The sequence below is a fragment of the Heterodontus francisci genome, chromosome 46, assembly GCF_036365525.1.
Source record: "Heterodontus francisci isolate sHetFra1 chromosome 46, sHetFra1.hap1, whole genome shotgun sequence".
NCBI lineage: Eukaryota > Metazoa > Chordata > Chondrichthyes > Heterodontiformes > Heterodontidae > Heterodontus > Heterodontus francisci.
In genome coordinates, this window is record NC_090416.1 from 16,858,014 (window position 1) to 16,880,366 (window position 22,353).

General features: G+C 45.6%; 1 protein-coding gene across 1 annotated transcript in view; it reads right to left on the minus strand.

The window, feature by feature from the left end:
* Window positions 1–10,445, minus strand: part of LOC137356899 (immunoglobulin gamma-1 heavy chain-like) — a 36,092-nt gene extending 25,647 nt beyond the window's left edge. Inside the window, exons 1-3 of the mRNA XM_068022738.1 lie at window positions 10,397–10,445; window positions 9,900–10,231; window positions 9,328–9,421 (exon numbers count right to left, since the gene is read on the minus strand). Coding sequence (XP_067878839.1) covers window positions 9,328–9,421; window positions 9,900–10,231; window positions 10,397–10,445 — 475 coding nt within the window. The remainder of the gene's footprint in view (window positions 1–9,327; window positions 9,422–9,899; window positions 10,232–10,396) is intronic.
* Between the last annotated feature and the right edge of the window lie 11,908 nt (window positions 10,446–22,353).

The window sequence follows — 22,353 nt, forward strand, 5'->3', positions numbered from 1 at the left end:
GCCTCCCAACAGCCAGCGGGAGGTAGAGGAGGAGATCAGTGGACAGATTTTGGAAAGATGTAAAGGTAACAGGGTTGTGGTGGTGGGTGATTTTAACTTCCCCTATATTGACTGGCACTCACTTAGTGCTAGGGGCTTGGATGGGGCAGAATTTGTGAGGAGCATCCAGGAGGGCTTCTTGAAACAGTATGTAGATAGTCCAACTAGGGATAGGGCCATTCTGGACCTGGTATTGGAGAATGAGCCCGGCCAGGTGGTCGAAGTTTCAGTGGGGGAACATTTCGGGAGCAGTGACCATTATTCCATATGTTTTAAGGTACTTGTGGATAAGGATAAGAGTAGTCCTCGGGTGAAGGTGCTAAATTGGAGGAAGGCTAATTATAACAATATTAGGCAGGAATTGAAGAATTTAGATTGGGGGGCGGCTGTTTGAGGGTAAATCAACATCTGACATGTGGGAGTCTTTCAAACGTCAGCTGATTAGAATCCAGGACCAGCATGTTCCTGTGAGCAAGAAAGACAAGTTTGGCATGTTTCGGGAAATTTGGATAACACTGTATATTGTGAGCACAGTCAAAAAGAAAAAGGAAGCATTTGTAAGGGCTGGAAGGTTAGGAACAGACGAAGCACTTGAGGAATATAAAGACAGTGGGAAGGAACTTAAGCAAGGAGTTAGGAGGGCTAAAAGGGGTCATAAAAAGTCATTGGCAAACAGGATTAAGGAGAATCCCAAGGCTTTTTATACATATATAAAGAGCAAGAGGGTAACCAGGGAAAGGGTTGGCCCACTCAAGGATAGAGATGGGAATCTATGTGTGGAGCCAGAGGAAATGGGCGAGGTGCTAAATGAGTACTTTGCATCAGTATTCACCAAAGAGAAGGACTTGGTGGATGATGAGCCTAGGGAAGGGAGTGCAGATAGTCTCAGTCATGTCATTATTAAAAAGGAGGAGGTGTTGGGTGTTTTGCAAAGCATTAAGGTAGATAAGTCCCCAGGGCCTGATGGGATCTACCCTAGAATACTGAGGGAGGCAAGGGAAGAAATTGATGGGTTCTTGTCAGAAATCTTTGCGTCATTTTTGGCTACAGGTGAGGCCCCAGAGGACTGGAGAATAGCCAATGCTGTTCCTTTGTTTAAGAAGGGTGGCAAGGATAATCCAGGAAATTATAGGCCGGTGAGCCTTCCGTCAGTGGTAGGGAAACTATTAAAGAGGATTATTCGGGACAGGATTTACTCCCATTTGGAAACAAACGAACTTATTAGCGAGAGACAGCATGGTTTTGTGAAGTGGAGGTTGTGTCTTACTAATTTGATTGAGTTTTTTGAGGAAGTGACGAAGATGATTGATGAAGGAAGGGCAGTGGATGTTATCTATATGGATTTTATTAAAGCCTTTGAGAAGGTCCCGCATGGCAGACTGGTACAAAAGGTAATGTCACATGGGATCAGATGTGAGCTGGCAAGATGGATACAGAACTGGCTCGGTCATAGAAGACAGAGGGTATCAGTGGATGGGTGTTTTTCTGAATGGAGGGATGTGACTAGTGGTGTTCCGCAGGGATCAGTGCTGGGACCTTTGCTGTTTGTAGTATATATAAATGATTTGGAGGAAAATGTAGCTGGTCTGATTAGTAAGTTGGCGGACGACACAAAGGTTGGTGAAGTTGCGGATAATGATGAGGATTGTCAGAGGATACAGCAGGATATAGATCGGTTGGAGACTTGGGCGGAGAAATGGCAGATGGAGTTTAATCTGGACAAATGTGAGGTAATGCATTTTGAAAGGACTAATGCAGGTGGGAGGTATACAGTAAATGGCAGAACCCTTGGGAGTATTGACAGACAGAGAGATCTGGGCGTACAGGTCCACAGGTCACTGAAAGTGGCAACGCAGGTGGATAAGGTAGTCAAGAAGGCATACGGCATGCTTTCCATCATTGGTCGGGGCATAGAGTATAAAAATTGGCAAGTCATGTTGCAGCTGTACAGAACCTTAGTCAGGCCACACTGAGAATATTGCGTGCAATTCTGGTCGCCACACTACCAGAAGGACGTGGAGGCTTTGGAGAGGGTACAGAAGAGGTTTACGGATGTTGCCTGGTCTGGAGGGCATTAACTATGAGGAGAGGTTGGAAAAAGTCGGATTGTTTTCACTGGGACGACGGAGGTGGAGGGGCGACATGATAGAGGTTTACAAAGTTATGAGTGGCATGGCCAGAGTGGATAGTCAGAAGCTTTTTCCCAGGGTGGAAGAGTCAGATACTAGGGGACACAGGTTTAAGGTGCAAGGGGCAAAGTTTAGAGGGGATGTGCGAGGCAAGTTTTATACACAGAGGGTGGTGAGTGCCTGTAACGTGCTGCCAGGGGAGGTGGTGGAAGCAGATACGATAGCGACGTTTAAGTGACATCTTGACAAATACATGAATAGGAAGGGAATAGAGGGATATGGCCCCGGAAGTGCAGAAGGTGTTAGATTAGGCAGGTATCAAGATCGGTGCAGGCTTGGAGGGCCGAATGGCCTGTTCCTGTGTGGTACTGTTCTTTGTTCTTGTTCTTTGTTCTCTCTGTCTATCTGTCCATCTCTCTGTCTATCTAACTGTCTATCTATCTATCTGACTATCTATCTATCGATTTATCTATCTGTCCATATCTATCTATCTATGTATCTATCTATCTGTCTATCTATCCACCTGTCCATCTCTCTTGCTCTATCTATTTGTCTGTCTGTCCATCTCTATCTATCTGTCTGTCCATCTCTGTCTGTCTGTCTGTCTATCCCTCAGTACTGACCCTTTGACAGTGCGGCACTCCCTCAGTACTGACCCTTTGGGAACTGAATATTCCAGGGTATTTGACAGTTTGGAATGACAGGAAGCAAGGAAAGGGAGGTGGTGAAGCTCAGTTAATAAAGGATGAGATCAGTACAGTGGTGAGAAATGATCTTGTATCAGAAAATCAAGATGTGGAATCAGTTTGGGTGGAGATATGAAATAGCAAAAATTCATACTGGAGCTGCACTGTGGAACAGAGTATAAATCAAGAAATAATGGGGGCTTGTAAGGAAAATACTGCAGTAATCCTGGGTGATTTTAATCTTCATATAGATTGGAGTAATCAAACTGGTAAAGTTAGATAGAGGATGAGTTCATGGAGTGTACTCAGGACAGTTTCTTAGAACAATACATTCTGGAACCAATCCGGGAGCAGGATATTTTAGACCTGGTAATGAGTAAGGAGACGGAATTAATTAATGACCTCTCAGTAAAGGAAGAATAGAAAAGTAGAATATTATTTACATGGAGAGAGACTGCAGAATGCTGCAGTGCAGAGGGATCTGGGTGTCCTTGTACATGGATCACAAAATGTTAACATGCAGGTTCAGCAAGTAATTAGGAAGAGAAATTGAATGTTGGTATTTATTGCAATGGGGATGGAGTATAAAAGTAGGGACATCTTGCTACAACTGTACCGGGTATTGGTGAGACCGCACCGAGAATACTGCATACAGTTTTGGTCTCCTTATTTAAGGAGGGATATACTTGCATTGGAAGCAGTTCAGAGAAGGTTCACTTGGCTGATTCCTGGGATGAAGGGATTGTCTAATGAGGAAAGGTTGAGCAGGTTGGGCCTGTACTCATTGGAGTTTAGAAGAATGAGAGGTGATCTTATTGAAAAGTGTAACGTTCTGAAGGGGTTTGACGGGGTAGATACTGAGAGGATGTTTCCCCTCGTGGGGGAATCTAGAACTAGGGGGAATAGTTACAGAATACGGGGTCTCCCATTTAAGACGGAGATGAGGAGGAATTTCTTCTCTGAGGGTCATTAATCTTTGGAATTCTCTTCCCCAGGGAGCAGTGGAGGCTGGGTCATTGAATATATTCAAGGCTGAGTTGGAGAGTTTTTTGATCTCCAAGGGAGTTGAGGGTTATGGTGGGGGGCAGACAGGAAAGTGGAGATAAGGTCACAATCAGATCATCCGTGATCTTATCGAATGGCGGAACAGGCTCGAGGGGCCGAATGGCCTTCTCCTGTTCTTATTTCTTATGCTTTTATGTTGAAGATATCGTACCTGCTGTATTCAATAGCTGTCCAGGTCTTTAAAGCCCAAAGTGGCCGTAACTGTTCCTATCTGTGCAGAGAGCCCTTGGCAGTAATATAATATAATGAAAATGGCCTGGCTGAAACTCCCCGGGTCTGGATATCTCAGTACAGATCGGGGAAGGGGTGGTGGGAGTGCTGGAATCTGGGCCTTCCCAGCAAGTGTCCTGTAAGGGAACTGAATGACCTCAACGAAGGAACGAGTTCACAGAGGCAGATGAGGCTGATGTGATTGCAGTGTGTGCGAACAAGAGGAGGCCATTCAGCCCTTCGAGACTGCTGTGCCATTCCATTAGATCATAGCTGGTCTGTACCTTAACCCCATATACCCTGCCTTAGCTCCATAGTCCTTGCTGCCCTTACCCAATAAAAATCTATCAACCACAATCTTTATAACTCCAATTTTTAATGAAGTGCATTTCTATAGCGTCTTTCACAACCTCAGGATGTTCCCAAAGTGCTTCGCAGCCAATGAAATACCTTCAAAAGCAATATTGGGAAATGAAGACTGGGATGTAGAGCAGGAGGAGTTCAGTTCAGTTCTCCTGAGGGGCCCAGTCCAGATAATGGGTTGTTTTGTTGTAAATGTGTGACGTGTCCAAGAATGTAACCGTTTAACAGTGTTTCTCGGATTTCCGTCCTGTTTCTGTGTGTTTCAGAGCAGGGGAACTGGGCCCAGATGCTGCTACTCTCTGCTGCTTATCAGACAGTGAACAGGGAGGTTTCGGTTCCTCCCCGGGGCTCCTCTCCCACCCCCTGCAGCGAGTGACCACACCACCTGCACCACATCACAAACAAGACAAAAACAGCATCGATTTGGGTATCAGGATCTAAAATAAGGCTTTCAGAACACCGCCCAGGTCCCCTGTGGTTGATGACGAGGGCCTGATCAGGGCTGCATTCAGTGCCATTCTCAGACCCAGTCTGGAACCTGGCTGTTCGGCCATGTGAATCATCAACATTGTGGATTTAACTGGACTGATAAACGTTTGATGGCCTTTAAGATACTCCTTAAAACCTAGCTCTTTGACCGAGCTATTGGTCACCTGCTCTAATATCTCCGAATGTGGCTCAGCATTAAACTTTGTTTGCTGACGCCCCTTGCGACGTTTTATTACATTAAAGGCGCCATATAAATGCAGATTGGTTGTTGTTTGCAAATGACAATTCGTTGAAGACCTTAATAACTAACCGACTGCAGGCCATGAAGTACATCAACTAAAGCCACAATTAAAACTCAAGGCTTCTGATGTAAGTACAGTACTGAAGGAATACCGCACTGCCGGAGGGGCTATCTGTCACTTGGAATCTGCCCTCTGTTAAAGATACTGCAACCCCTATTTAGAAAAAGAGTTGGGAATTCTCCCCCACCCCCGTGTCTTGGCTGATATTTATCCTTCAATCAATATCACAAAAAAAAATCACCTGGGTCATTATCTCATTGTTATGTGTGTGGGATCATGCTGTGCACAAATTGGCTGCTGTGTTTCCTACATTACAACAGTTGACTAGACTTCAAAAAAAAATACTTGGTTGGCTGTAAAGCGCTGTGGGACATTCTGAAGCTGTGAAAGGAGGCTCACTGTCACCTTCTCAGGGGGACAAATAGTGATGGACAATAAATGGCTGGTCTTACCAGAGATGCCCACATCTCGAGAATGAAGAAGTGCAGGTTCTGTCTCTCTGGACGCTGTGATGACCCCTTGTAAAACATACTGAAACTAAATAGTTCTAAAAACATCTGCATAAATACAGCATCCTCAGACTCGAGATGAGGATTAAACCTGCATTTAATACCTCTTTAAGTGCGTGGCCCCTTTAAGGTGTGCTGAGGGACTGGGCTTTTCCAGCACTCTCTGTCCATTTACTCTTTGAGGTGATGCAACCGATACCCACTCCACAGCCGGAGGCTCAGTTAACAGCCCTTCCCTCTTATGGCCCCTAGTTCTGCTCTCACCCGCAAGTGGAAACGTCTAGCCTTATCGAGTCCTTTCATAACCTTAAAGGGCTCCATCAGGTCCTACCCTCCCCCCCTCTCAGTCTTCTCTTTTCAACCTATCCTGGTAGCCTATCTCAGTACTGGTACCATCCCAGCACATCTTTTCTTGCACCTTCTCCAGTGTCATTTTATAATATGGAGACGGGAACAGTGCACAGTAATTCCAAGTGTGGTCTAACTGAGGTTCCCTACAAGTTTGACTTAATGTATCTGCTTCTCAATTCTATCCCTCGAGAAATTAACCCCGGTGTTTGGATTGCTTTTTATATGGCCTTATTCAGCAGCATTGCTGCAGTTACTCTGTAACCCTCGATCCACAACCCTATTTAGACTCTTTCTTCCCCACCTCCCCCTCCCTCCAGGACTAGGTGACCTCATTCATCCTCCCAAAAAGTAGCACCTCACACTTATCCATACTGACCTTCATTTGCCAATTACACACCCATTCTGCATGTCCTGTCATTTGTGATGAACCTAATATTAACTGCAGCCTCCCCCAATTTGGAGTCATCAGCAAACTCTCAAATTGTACCTGGGGCTAGTCTGTCCCGTGCCATCCCATCTCTCGGACCGGGATAGTGAGCAGTACTCCCTGGGAGGGACGGTATTTTATTCCAAACAGAGGCTTTTCCTGTAAATCACATACAATGATGGTCTAGTATGGGAGAAACTACACTTTAGGATGGGAGGGTTGTTGAGAGTGTGCAGAGGAGGTTTACTGGAATGGTTCCAGGGATGGGGGAATTCTAGTTATAAGGTCAGCCTGGAGAAGCTGGGATTGTTTTCCTTGGAGCGAAGGAGATTGCAGGGAGATTTAATAGAGGTGGACAAGATTATGACAGATCTGGATAGAGTAGACAAGGAAAAACAGTTCCCATTAACTGATGGTACAAGGGCTAGGGGACACAGATTGAACGTTTTGGGCAAGAGATACAGGTGCGGGGGAGGGGGGGGGGTGGTTGTGAGGAAGAATTTATTTATTATTAAATGCAGTGAGTGACAATGACCTGGAACTCACTGCCAGCAGAGTGGTGGAAGCAGGAGACAATGATTTCAGTAAGAAACGGGGCAGGGGGAGGGGGCACTTGTAGGAAATAAATTCGCAGGGGGCCACGGGGGGATTGGGACTGACTGGATTGCACTACGGGGAGCTGGCACGGGTCCGAGGGGCCGAATAACCTCCTTCTGTGCCAGAAATAAAATCGAATTCGTTTAAAATAGTTAACTCTGCTTGAATATTTTTTTATTAAATCTGCCCAAAAGAAAAATCCTCAAATCGCCAATATTCGTACAGTTAACCACTGACTTGCACCAATATCCACCTCAACTCACCCCCACCTCCCCCCTCCCCAGAAGAAAAATAACAGAGCAATTTGAATTCATGTCATCTTTATTAAAACAGTCACACACAGAGATACACTTTTCAATTCTAACAAATGGTACTGCTGAGAGAAAGGAGAGAGGGAGCAGAACCCATCCAGCTCCAAATGGGAATGTACTCCCGGGATAGGTGGTCCTGATATTCACTGTCACCCACCTGCGCCCCCCAGTTAAAATTGAATCCAAAATTGGATCGTTAAACTGCGATTGAAGTGACTGTTTCAACATCGTTGGCCACATTTGCTACAGTGATTACATTGTAAAACAACAACAACAACATTCCACATATTGAATAATATTTCATCAGCAATAAATCAAACTCTAAACCCCAGTTGCCCCCTCTCAGTCGGAACAAGCGGTGGAGCTGATGGTTTTGAGGAGAGGTGAGCTCAGAGAGCCGTGGTCCACACTGCAGGTATAGCTGGAGCCCTTATTCCAGGCAGTGGCGGGGACTCTCAGGTAACTGCTCAGGCTGTAGGTTTGATCACTGTCCGTGGACACGGTGCCTGTGGTCACCCCGCTGTCTGTCTCTTTATCATCCACTCTCCAGAGAACCCGCACGAAACCCGGCTTAAAGCGGCTCACCAGGCAGGACAGAGTAGCCCATCCCGAGTCTATTTCTTCCGAGGAAGGAGGGAGCAGGAGAACTGATGGTTTCCGATCCTCACTACCTGTGTGTGTGAGAGACAGGGTGGAAGAAAGGAATCTCACTGTTAGTATCAATCATTTTTTCTAAAAGGCACATCCAGAATTAGTAACACATACTATAATTTAAAACAAACATTTAACTTGACTTCAGACTTAGGTAGAGACAGTAAATAATATAACAGCCTGAGTGTTTCCAGCACTCGATTTCAGATTTCCAGCATCTGCAGGATTTTGCTTTGATTGGATTAAAATTAAATATTTAGTCCAATCTTAACTCCCTGTCAATTGAGAGCTGGACTTGTACATGGATTCGAGACATTCAGATAAATTAATTAACTGAATATTAAATACAACAGACAATATCGAATTGTTTAAAATTCAGGGGCAGATTAAAATCAAAAGTTTAAAAATTGAGGAAGTTTCACATTTCGGATAGGCTGTACTGGAGGTCTTATGGAGGTGCTCGGAGTATGTATTGGGAGTAACTCAACCTCCCAGATCCACACTCAGAGTTCGGTGATCACCTCACTAGGAAAAATTATTTATTTATAAAAAAAAGTTTTAAAAGTAATAAAGTTCGGGGCGGTTTCCATTTAGAAAGTAGGTTAGACACTTCACATGAAGGAACGACAGTCGGAAGGAGGGGTTTGGGAAGGGAGACGGGGACTGGGGGGTAGAGGGACCGGGTGCGTGAGGAACAGACAAGATGGGGGGAGGGGGCGCAGAATGAGGCCATTCGCTCCATCGAGTCCCTGCCGCAGCCGAACCCCACTTCCCAACTTTGGGAGTCTTTTTTTGAGGTGGGGGAGGGGGTGCTAGTGTCAAACTCGACCCCCTTTGAGTGTGAGTAAAATTCCTGTTTGTAAATCTTCCAGCAACACCCGGGGCAGGCTCGCTATTTATACAACAGTGCAGCGAATAGACGGAGAAGTCCACACCTGCACACTGCAGACCTGGCCGAACAGACTCGAGGGGCTGAATGGCCTTTCTCCCCTGTTCATTCTGCATTTTTTTTTGCCAATGGAGTTTTTCCTCGGTTCTGAGGAAAGGTCAGAGACCCGAAACTGTTCACCGTTTCTCCCTCTCTCTCCGCAGAGGCTGCCCAGACCTGCTGAGTATTTCCAGCATCTTCTGTTTTTTTTATTTCAGATTTCCAGCATCCGCAATTGTTTTGCTGCTATTTTAGTGTTTATTTTTCTACCCTCCAGAATCCAAATTCCCAGCACTGAATCAGTGGACAGAAAAATAAAAATCTGACCCAATTTTTTTTCACCGTTATCAGGGCAGATCCGATTCTGCAACAATAAATGAATAAATAATTGAAACAATATGAATGATAGGATGAGGGAATTACTTACTCCGTAAACTCAGGGCGGTCCCAGGTCCGAAGGTAAACACAGTGCAGTGTTTTAATGGGACGGGTCACCTAAAACCCAGGCTGGGAAGAAAGAGGGGAAAATATTAATAATCTGTCCTTTATTACATTCCCTTTCACATTCTGCCTTTCACTGGGGCCGGAATGCTGAGAGTCTGGAGAAGGATTTTCACATATCAGTGAGGAAACCCTGAGAATATCAATGTTTACCTACCCAGCTAATAGCCCAAATATTGGGGAAAATCCAAATAAACCCATGGAATTCCAGTGAGATTTTCCACAAGTTACATAAGGAATATTTCTGTAGCTCATCACACAGTCTCAGGCAGGAATATTTCAGTAGCTGTTGGAATTCTGAGTGGTTCTGTTGGTGCAGTTTTTGTATTGCCCTGTCTCACTGTGTATGTAGCTGCTGAGGTATCCTCGGCAGCACAGTAATAGACGGCGGAGTCTCCCGGTTCCAAGCTGCCGATGGTCAGAATGTGACTGTTACTGGAGGTGTCTCTGGAAGGTTTAAAACGGTCCGTGAAGCCGGTGCCTCGATAGATGCTACCACTTGTATAGTGGGCTAACACCCACACCGGAGCCTCCCCGGGTCTCTGTCGGTACCAGCTCATGTAGTAACTGCCCACATTGCCGTTCTGCATCGCACACTTTAACTCGGAGGTCTCACCGGCGGAGACTGGGTCTGAAATTGGGGTCTGATTGAGGACAGGAACCGCCAGGACACCTTCAACACAAAACACAAGAGAGAGAAAAAAAACACATTCAGTTTATTGGGGCAAAAAAGCACACTGATAAATAAACAGGCCGGGCTACCAAATCCCTTTGCTTCCTAATCTAATGGTTTAAAAATGAATAATTGAGTAACGTTCTGTTAACATAAGTCTCTCACCTGTTAAATGGAGTAGCAGGGTCCCCAGGAGATACATTACTGCAGCCATTCCCTCCGGGGGGGGAAAAAAACCCGTGAAGAATTAGTGAGCAGGGTTTTACTGTAACTCCAGAAAGTGGATCCAGTTACAGTGCCGGACAAGGTGAGACCAGTATCTATTATATGAACCTGTATGCAAATACAGAGAGGGTTGAGAGGAGCAGGGGCGGCGGGGGTGGGGGGCGGGGGGGGGGGCGGGGGTGGACCAGACCAGATTTTTTTTATTGAGCCTCTATTGGTCCCCAATTAAACATTTCCATGTATTTATTTCCACCGAGTTGAGGGTTAATTCACAATAATTTCTGATTTTAACCCCCCCCCCCGCCCCTTCTCATGTCAAGAGTGTGAGATTTAAAAGAACAACTGTAGAAATTGCACATTTTATCCCAGATGGGCAAAAACAAAAGCCCTTCAGAATCCAGTGCCTTGAATTCATCCAGAACAAGTTTAACCCAGCGATCGTTAAGGATTTGATTTTTTAAATATTTGGGTCTGCAATGTGTACTTAAACACATATCTTTGTATCCAACACGCTGGTGTTTGCAACAAAGCAGTTCATTGGAAGGATTGGAATGGAAGAGATTGACTGGACTGCTTCTCTCAGCTGCTCTTTTTTCCTATCCGCCACTGTACAAGTGCACTGCTTGTCCTGGCGTTTGAGCCGAGTGTCGGGTCAAAACACTCGTTTCTCACTCAGGCCGACGTTCAGAAACAGCCAGAATCAACTCCAATATCCGTTTTAATTGGTAATGCAACGAGGAGTGAGATTCTGACCGGGCAAGCTGACTGCTCGGCTAGTTTCTGTGTTGTGTCCGGATCCTGTGTTAAGTCCAGTTTCAATGAAATGTGTTTTCCTGCTGCAACAGTTCCTGCCCTGACTTTTTTTTTGTTGCAACTAAACCACATGTATCGGAACCTCAGTCCCAGGCATACATTTGTTTTAACATTCCATTTCAGATGTTTTATGTCAATCACTCGATGCCAAGGGAAAACTTGCAACAAGTAGCTGGTGAGAGGAGTTAGTTTCTTTAAAATGAATATTTTCTATCTTTTTGTTTAAATTCACTTCATGGGATATGGGCATCACTTGGCCCTGCCCGCATTTATTGTCCATCCCTCATTGCCGTTGAGAAGATGGTGGTGGAGCCGCCTTCTTGAACTGCTCCAGTGCAGTGGTTTTTGTACAACAGAACGTCCATTTCTGAGGGCAGTTAAGAGTCAACCACATTGCCGTGGGTCTGGAGTCACATGTAGGCCAGACCAGGTGAGGACGGCAGAATTCCTTCCCTAAACGGACATTTGTCAACCAGATGGTTTTTTGTTAATGAACATTCAATTTATGGTCACCATTACTGAGACTAGGTTTCAATTCCAATTTCTTTTTATTAATTAGTTGAATTTAAATTCCATGGTGGGATTTGAACACGTGTCTCCAGAGCATTATCCTGGGCCTCTGGATTAGTAATATCCAGTGACATTACTACTACGCCACCTTGTGATGGATCAATATTAATTCTAGAAATGTGATAGGATTTGAGCCAGTGAAAGGGGGAGGGTAGGAAGAAGAACAGCAGGGAAAGTCTGTGACAGGGGTGGAGGGCAGGAGAGATTAGATGACCAAAAGGGTTTCAAGGTGCAAAGCCAAAGGGAGTGGTAATGAGAGATGTGTCTGGAGGAGGTGTGAATGGCAGCTACTGAACACAAGGTAAAGGAAATAAGAGGTAAACAAGAGAGATAAAATAACAAATCAGCAAAGAAATGGGCAACAAAAATTAGGGCAGGGGGGTTACAAGCTATAATTGTTGAAATCAGTGTTGAGTCCAGAAGGCTGTAGAGTGCCCAGTCGAAAGATGAGGTGCTGTTCCTGGAGTTAGCCTCCGATTACTGACATGTTCAGTCAAGTCAGTATCGACTAGCTGCCCCCTAGACAGAGAATTTGACCCTTCCCCATTAAAAATCGGTTTCTGATTGGTCTCCACAGCAGAAACAAACCCACAACCCTCCCCTCCCACCAGGCAGATTCTCTGGGTTCCTTTTCAACTAAAGCTAACCTGCATTACTATAGAGACCTCAGGGTGTCCTAAACACAGACAAATAAACACCTGTTTTGAAGTCTGGTCATTGTAACATCGTAACCCAATACACAATGGAAATAAATATTTGGAAATGATTAATCAGGGACAAATATATTTTTAATAAAGTGTTTTCCCCTGCTCCCCTTGACCCCCTCCCTGTATTTGCATATTGACTAATATATAGATACTAGTCTTCTCCGGGTTCCCGGAGTTACAGTAATCTTGTTGAAGTGAAAGCACAATTGCTAAATGTGTGAGAAGCTGAACTCAGCTTTGCCCATGTAGTTGAATGGAGAGTGCACATATGTAGTTAAATGGAGTCATCCACGTATGTAGTTAAATGGAGTCATCCACGTATGTAGTTAAATGGAGTGGGCCAGTGTGTAGTAAAATGGGGTTGTGCACATGTCTAATGGAAAGCAGTTCAGCACCTCTAGTTTCATAGAATCTCTCACTTTGCACAGCAGATGTCACATGGCTGCAGCTTTGCCCAGGGAGCCTACCCGGTTCACACAGGATAGGCCAGGTGTTAAAGCAAGAGCATTTGGTGTTGCCTATTGAAGCTTGCAAGGCGGTTAAAGGAAAATACAATTAAAGTTCACAAGATGGGAATCTTGTAATTTGTTAGCCATGGCCTCGTGGGTTCAAGTCCCAATCCAGACACTTGAGCACAAAAAACAGTCAAACATTCTCCGTGTAGTACTGAGGGAGTGCTGCACTGTCGGAGGGTCAGTACTGAGGGAGTGCTGCACTGTCGGAGGGTCAGTACTGAGGGAGTGCTGCACTGACGGTGGGTCAGTACTGAGGGAGTGCTGCACTGTCGGAGGGTCAGTACTGAGGGAGTGCTGCATTGTCAGAGGGTCAGTACTGAGGGAGTGCTGCACTGTCGGAGGGTCAGTACTGAGGGAGTGCTGCACTGTCGGAGGGTCAGTATTGAGGTAGTGCTGCACTGTCGGAGGGTCAGTACTGAGGGAGTGCTGCACTGTCGGAAGGTCAGTACTGAGGGAGTGCTGCACTGTCGGAGGGTCAGTATTGAGGGAGTGCTGCACTGTCGGTGGGTCAGTACTGAGGGAGTGCTGCACTGTCGGAAGGTCAGTACTGAGGGAGCGCTGCACTGTCGGCGGGTCAGTACTGAGGGAGTGCTGCACTGTCGGAGGTTCAGTACTGAGGGAGTGCTGCACTGTCGGAGGGTCAGTACTGAGGGAGTGCTGCACTGACGGTGGGTCAGTACTGAGGGAGTGCTGCACTGTCGGAGGGTCAGTACTGAGGGAGTGCTGCATTGTCAGAGGGTCAGTACTGAGGGAGTGCTGCACTGTCGGAGGGTCAGTACTGAGGGAGTGCTGCACTGTCGGAGGGTCAGTATTGAGGTAGTGCTGCACTGTCGGAGGGTCAGTACTGAGGGACTGCGGCACTGTCGGAGGGTCAGTACTGAGGGAGTGCTGCACTGTCGGAAGGTCAGTACTGAGGGAGTGCTGCACTGTCGGAGGGTCAGTATTGAGGGAGTGCTGCACTGTCGGTGGGTCAGTACTGAGGGAGTGCTGCACTGTCGGAAGGTCAGTACTGAGGGAGCGCTGCACTGTCGGCGGGTCAGTACTGAGGGAGTGCTGCACTGTCGGAGGTTCAGTACTGAGGGAGTGCTGCACTGTCAGAGGGTCAGTACTGAGGGAGCGCTGCACTGTCGGTGGGTCAGTACTGAGGGAGTGCTGCACTGTCGGAGGGTCAGTACTGAGGGAGTGCTGCACGGTTGGAGGTTCAGTACTGAGGGAGTGCTGCAGTGTCAGAGGGTCAGTACTGAGGGAGTGCTGCATTGTCAGAGGGTCAGTACTGAGGGAGTGCTGCAATGTTGGAGGTTCAGTACTGAGGGAGTGCTGCAGTGTCAGAGGGTCAGTACTGAGGGAGTGCTGCACTGTCAGAGGGTCAGTACTGAGGGAGTGCTGCACTGTCTGAGGTGCCATATTCACAAGTCCCCCTCAGGTGGACATTATCGATCCCATGACTCTATTTGAAGGAGAGCAGGTGCCCTGGACAATATATATTCCAACATTAACACCTAAAGCTGTAACTGGTCATTATCACATTGCTATTTGTGGGAGCTTGCTGTGTAAATGACTGTCAGATTTCCTGCATTTCAACAGTGACTACACTTCAAAACACACTTCAAAAGTACGTCATTAGATGTAAACCACTTTGGGGCAGCCTAGTGATCAGACCTCTCTGTCTCTCCATCTGTCTATCTGTCTATGTATCTGACCACCCATCTATCTATCTATCTATCTATCTGTCCATATCTATCTGTCTATCTATCTATCTATCTATCTATCTATCTATCTATCTATCTATCTATCTGTTCATATCTATCTAACTATCTCTCCATATCTATCTATCTATCTATCTATCTATCTATCTATCTATCTATCTATCTATCTATCTATATAGATATCTATCTATCTATCCATATCTATCTATCTGCTCATCTCTATCTATCTCTCTATCTCTCCATCTGTCTATCTATCTGTCTATCTGTCTGTCCATCTCTTGCTATCTATCTCTCTATCTATCTGTCTATCTATCTATCTATCTATCTATCTATCTATCTATCTATCTATCTATCTATCTGACTATCTATCTATCTGACTATCTATCTATCTATCTATCTATCTATCTATCTATCTATCTATCTATCTATCTATCTGACTATCTATCTATCTATCTATCTGACTATCTATCTATCTATCTATCTATCTATCTATCTATCTATCTGACTATCTATCTATCTATCGATATATCTATCTATCTATCTATCTATCTATCTATCTCTCTATCTATCTATCTGACTATCTATCTATCTATCTATCTATCTATCTATCTATCTATCTATCTATCAGACTATCTATCTATCTATCTATCTATCTATCTATCTATCTGACTATCTATCTATCTATCTATCTATCTATCTATCTATCTATCTATCTGTCTATCGATCTGTCTGTTTGTCTATCGATCTGTCCAAATCTATCTATCTATCTATCTATCTACCTATCTATCTGACTATCTATCTATCTATCTATCTATCTATCTATCTATCTATCTATCTATCTATCTATCTATCTATCTGTCTATCGATCTTTCTATCCATCTCGGAGGGCGGAGTTCCAGACCGGGAAGTATAAAAAACTGACTTCGGGGATTGTCGCACTCGGCTGGGAGGGCGGAGTTAACCTCAGGGACTCTCGGAGCAGATCGAAATGCGGAGTTAACCTCGGGTATTCTCGGACAGACTCGGAAGGCGGAGATAACCTCGGTAATTCTCGGACAGACTCGGCGGGCGGAGTTAATCTCGGGGATACTCGGACAGACTCGAAATGCGGAGTGAACCTCGGGTATTCTCGGACAGACTCGGAGGGCGGAGATAACCTCGGTGATTCTCGGACAGACTCGGCGGGCGGAGTTAACCTCGGTGATTCTCGGACAGACTCGGAGGGCGGAGATAACCTCGGGTATTCTCGGACAGACTCGGAGGGCGGAGTTAATCTTGATGGGCCGAATGGCCTGTTTCTGTGCTGTATCTCTAAATAAAAATAAAAATAAAAAAAAAATGATATTTATAGTCGAAATCCAGCACTAGGGACCATATATTTAATTATAACAATTTAGTAAGGATTTAATAAGTATTTATTTTATATTAATTAACTAATTAGTGATAGAAATGTCAGTTAAAGGGGTGAAGTGCTTCACCTGTGAGATGTGGGAAGTCCGTGACACTTCCAGCGTTCCGGGCGACTCCGCCAACAGGAAGTTTACCCAGTTGCAGCTCCTCACAGACCGCATGGATCGGTTGGAGCGGCAACTGGATGCACTTGGGAGCATGCAGGTGGCAGAAAGCATCACAGACAGGAATTTTAGAGAAGTGGTTACACCCAAGGTGCAGGCAGATAGATGGGTGACCGCTAGAAGGGGCAGGCAGTCAGTGTGGCTAACCCCCTCGCCACAACATTTTGGATACTGTTGGGGGGGATGGCCTGGCAGGGGAAAACAACAGCAGCAGCCAGAGCAGTGGCACCACGGCTATCACTGTTGTTCAGCAGGGAGGGACAAATCGCAAAGACAATAGTTATAGGGGACTCCATAGTCAGGGGCACAGATAGGCGCATCTGTGGACGTGAAAGAGACTCCAGGATGGTATGTTGTCTCCCTGGTGCCAGGGTCAAGGATGTCTCTGAATGGACAGGGGGCATTCTGAAGGGCGAGGATGCACAGTCAGAGGTTGTGGTACACATCGGTACCAATGACATAGGCAGGAAGAGTGATGAGGTCCTGCAGGGGGAGTTTAGGGAGTCAGGTAGTAAGTTAAAAAAACAGGATTCTCGGGTTGTAATCTCTAGATTAGTCACTGTGCCACGTGCCAAAGAGGCTAGAAATAGGAAGATAGTGCAGCTAAACACGTGGCTGAGCAGCTGGTGTAGAAGGGAGGGTTTCAGATATCTGGACCATTGGGCTCTCTTCAGGGACAGATGGGACCTGTACAAGAAGGACGCGTTGCATCTAAACTGGAGGGGCATTAATATCCTGGCTGCAAAGTTTGCTAGCGTCACTCGGGAGGGTTTAAACTAGTGTGGCAGGGGGGTGGGAACCAGAGTAGTGGGACAGCTAGAAAAATAAATTAGCAGGACATAGTAAATAAGGCCAGTAAGACTAAGAGGAAGAGCAGGCAGGAAGATGTTGCTGAGCACAGCGGGACTGGTGGTCTGAAGTGCATTTGTTTCAATGCGAGTAGTATAACAGGTAAGGTCGATGAACTTAGAGCTTAGATTAGTACTTGGAAATATGATGTTGTTGCTATTACAGAGACTTGGTTGAGGGAAGAGCAGGATTGGCAGCTAAATGTTCCAGGCTTTAGAAGCTTCAGGCGGGATAGAGGGGGATGTAAAAGGGATGGGGGAGTTGCATTACTGGTTAAGGAGAATATCACAGCTGTACTGCGGGAGGACACCTCAGAGAGGTCATGCAGCGAGGCAATATGGGTGGAGCACAGGAATAGGAAGGGTGCAGTCACGATGTTGGGGGTTTACTGCAGACCTCCCAACAGCCAGCGGGAGGTAGAGGACAAGATATGTAGACAGATTTTTGGAAAGATGTAAAGGTAACAGGGTTGTGGTGGTGGGTGATTTTAACTTCCCCTATATTGACTGGGACTCACTTAGTGCTCGGGGCTTGGATGGGGCATAATTTGTGAGGAGCATCCAGGAAGGCTTCTTGAAACAGTATGTAGATAGTCCAACTAGGGATAGGGCCATTCTGGACCTGGTATTGGGGAATGAGCCAGGCCAGGTGGTCGCAGTTTCAGTGGGGGAGCATTTCGGGAGCAGTGACCATAATTCTATAAGTTTTAAGGTACTTGTGGATAAGGATAAGAGTAGTCCTCGGGTGAAGGTGCTAAACTGGGGGAAGGCTAATTATAACAATATTAGGCAGGCATTGAAGAATTTACATTGGGGGCGGCTGTTTGAGGGTAAATCAACATCTGACATGTGGGAGTCTTTCAAACGTCAGCTGATTAGAATCCAGGACCAGCATGTTCCTGTGAGCAAGAAAGACAAGTTTTGCACGTTTCGGGAAATTTCGATAACACTGGATATTGTGAGCCTAGTCAAAATGAAAAAGGAAGCATTTGTAAGGACTGGAAGGCTAGGAACAGACGAAGCACTTGAGGAATATAAAGACAGTAGGAAGGAACTTAAGCAAGGACTTAGGAGGGCTAAAAGGGGTCATTGGCAAACAGGATGAAGGAGAATCCCAAGGCTTTTCATACATATATAAAGAGCGAGAGGGTAACCAGGGAAAGGGTTGGCCCACTCAAGGATAGAGATGGGAATCTATGTGTGGAGCCAGAGGAAATGGGCGAGGTGCTAAATGAGTACTTTGCATCAGTATTCACCAAAGAGAAGGACTTGGTGGATGATGAGCCTAGGGAAGGGAGTGCAGATAGTCTCAGTCATGTCATTATTAAAAAGGAGGAGGTGTTGGGTGTCTTGCAAAGCATTAAGGTAGATAAGTCCCCAGGGCCTGATGGGAACTACCCTAGGCAACTGAGGGAGGCAAGGGAAGAAATTGCTGGGGCCTTGACAGAAATCTTTGCATCATCATTGGCTACAGGTGAGGTCCCAGAGGACTGGAGAATAGCCAATGTTGTTCCTTTGTTTAAGAAGGGTGGCAAGGATAATCCAGGAAATTATCGGCCAGTGAGCCTTACGTCAGTGGTAGGGAAACTATTAAAGAGGATTCTTCGGGACAGAATTTAATCCCATTTGGAAACAAACGAACTTATTAGCGAGAGACAGCATGGTTTTGTGAAGGGGAGGTTGTGTCTCACTGATTTGATTAAGTTTTTTGAGGAAGTGACGAAGATGATTGATGAAGGAAGGGCAGTGGATGTTATCTATATGGACTTTATTAAAGCCTTTGACAAGGTCCCGCATGGCAGATTGGTACAAAAGGTAATGTCACATGGGATCAGAGGGGAGCTGGCAAGATGGATACAGAACTGGCTCTGTCAGAGAAGACAGAGGGTATCAGTGGATGGGTGTTTTTCTGAATGGAGGGATGTGACTAGTGGTGTTCCGCAGGGATGAGTGCTGGGACCTTTGCTGTTTGTAGTATTATAAATGATTTGGAGGAAAATGTAGCTGGTCTGATTAGTAAGTTGGCGGACGACACAAAGGTTGGTGGAGTTGCGGATAATGATGAGGATTGTCAGAGGATACAGCTGGATATAGATCGGTTGGAGACTTGGGCGGAGAAATGGCAGATGGAGTTTAATCTGGACAAATGTGAGGTAATGCATTTTGAAAGGACTAATGCAGGTGGGAGGTATACAGTAAATGGCAGAACCCTTAGGAGTATTGACAGACAGGGAAATCTGGGCGTATAGGTCCACAGGTCACTGAAAGTGGCAACGCAGGTGGATAAGGTAGTCAAGAAGGCATACGGCATGCTTGCCATCATTGGTCGGGGCATAGAGTATAAAAATGGCAAGTCATGTTGCAGCTGTACAGAACCTTAGTTAGGCCACACTTAGAATATTGCGTGCAATCCTGGTCGCCACACTACCAGAAGGACGTGGAGGCTTTGGAGAGGGTACAAAGGAGGTTTACGGATGCTGCCTGGTCTGGAGGGCATTAACTATGAGGAGAGGTTGGAAAAAGTCGGATTGTTTTCACTGGGACGACGGAGGTGGAGGGGCGACATGATAGAGGTTTACAGAGTTATGAGCGGCATGGACAGAGTGGATAGTCAGAAGCTTTTTCCCAGGGTGGAAGAGTCAGTTACTAGGGCACATAGGTTTAAGGTGCGAGGGGCAAAGTTTAGAGGGGATGTGCGAGGCAAGTTTTTGACACAGAGGGTGGTGAGTGCCTGGAACTTGCTGCCAGGGGAGGTGGTGGAAGCAGATACGATAGCGACGTTTAAGAGACATCTTGACAAATACATGAATAGGAAGGGAATAGAGGGATATGGGCCCCGGAAGTGCAGAAGGTGTTAGTTTAGGCAGGCATCAAGATCGGCGCAGGCTTGGAGGGCCGAATGGCCTGTTCCTGTGCTGTACTGTTCTTTGTTCTTGTTCTTTGTTCTCTCTGTCTATCTGTCCATCTCTCTGTCTATCTATCTGTCTATCTATCTGTCCATCTATCTATCTATCGATTTATCTCTCTGTCCATATCTATCTATCTATGTATCTATCTATCTGTCTATCTATCCACGTGTCCATCTCTCTCGCTCTATCTATTTGTCTGTCTGTTCATCTCTATTTATCTGTCTGTCCATCTCTGTCTGTCTGTCTATCCCTCAGTACTGACCCTTTGACAGTGTGGCACTCCCTCAGTACTGACCCTTTGGGAACTGAATATTCCAGGGTATTTGACAGTTTGGAATGACAGGAAGCAAGGAAAAGGAGGTGGTGAATCTCAGTTAATAAAGGATGAGTTCAGTACAGTCGTGAGAAATGATCTTGGCTCAGAAAATCAAGATGTGGAATCAGTTTGGGTGGAGATATGAAATAGCAAAAATTCATACAGTGCAAGACAGAGTATAAATCAAGAAATAATGGGGGCTTGTAAGGAAAATACTGCAGTAATCCTGGGTGATTTTAATCTTCATATAAATTGGAGTAATCAAACTGGTAAAGTTAGATAGAGGATGAGTTCATGGAGTGTACTCAGGACAGTTTCTTAGAACAATACATTCTGGAACCAATCCGGGAGCAGGCTATTTTAGACCTGGTAATGTGTAAGGAGACGGAATTAATTAATGACCTCTTAGTAAAGGAAGAATAGAAAAGCAGAATATTATTTACATGGAGAGAGACTGCAGAATGCTGCAGTACAGAGGGATCTGGGTGTCCTTGTACATGAATCACAAAATGTTAACATGCAGGTTCAGCAAGTAATTAGGAAGGCAAATGGAATGTTGGTATTTATTGCAATGGGAATGGAGTATAAAAGTAGGGACATCTTGCTACAACTGTCCCGGGCATTGATGAGACGCACCTAGAATACTGCATACAGTTTTGGTCTCCTTATTTAAGGAGGGATATACTTGCATTGGAAGCAGTTCAGAGAAGGTTCACTTGGATGATTCCTGGGATGAAGGGATTGTCGAATGAGGAAAGGTTGAGCAGGTTGGGCCTGTACTCATTGGAGTTTAGAAGAATGAGAGGTGATCTTATTGAAAAATATAAAGTCCTGAAGGGGCTTAATTGGGTAGATACTGAGAGGATGTTTCCCCTCGTGGGGGAATCTAGAACTAGGGGGAATAGTTACAGAATACGGGGTCTCCCATTTAAGACGGAGATGAGGAGGAATTTCTTCTCTGAGGGTCATTAATCTTTGGAATTCTCTTCCCCAGGGAGCAGTGGAGGCTGGGTCATTGAATATATTCAAGGCTGAGTTGGAGAGTTTTTTGATCTACAAGGGAGTTGAGGGTTATGTTGGGGGGCAGACAGGAAAGTGGAGATAAGGTCACAATCAGATCATCCATGATCTTATCGAATGGCGGAACAGGCTCGAGGGGCCGAATGGCCTTCTCCTGTTCTTATTTCTTATGCTTTTATGTTGAAGATATCGTACCTGCTGTATTCAATAGCTGTCCAGGTCTTTAAAGCCCAAAGTGGCCGTAACTGTTCCTATCTGTGCAGAGAGCCCTTGGCAGTAATATAATATAATGAAAATGGCCTGGCTGAAACTCCCCGGGTCTGGATATCTCAGTACAGATCGGGGAAGGGGTGGTGGGAGTGCTGGAATCTGGGCCTTCCCAGCAAGTGTCCTGTAAGGGAACTGAATGACCTCAACGAAGGAACGAGTTCACAGAGGGAGATGAGGCTGATGTGATTGCAATGTGTGCGAACAAGAGGAGGCCATTCAGCCCTTCGAGACTGCTGTACCATTCCATTAGATCATAGCTGGTCTGTACCTTAACCCCATATACCCTGCCTTAGCTCCATAGTCCTTGCTGCCCTTACCCAATAAATATCTATCAACCACAATCTTTATAACTCCAATTTTTAATGAAGTGCATTTCTATAGCGTCTTTCACAACCTCAGGATGTTCCCAAAGTGCTTCGCAGCCAATGAAATACCTTGAAAAGCAATATTGGGAAATGAAGAATGGGATGTAGAGCAGGAGGAGTTCAGTTCAGTTCTCCTGAGGGGCCCAGTCCAGATAATGGGTTGTTTTGTTGTAAATGTGTGACGTGTCCAAGAATGTAACCGTTTAACGGTGTTTCTCGGATTTCCGTCCTGTTTCTGTGTGTGTTTCAGAGCAGGGGAACTGGGCCCAGATGCTGCTGCTCTC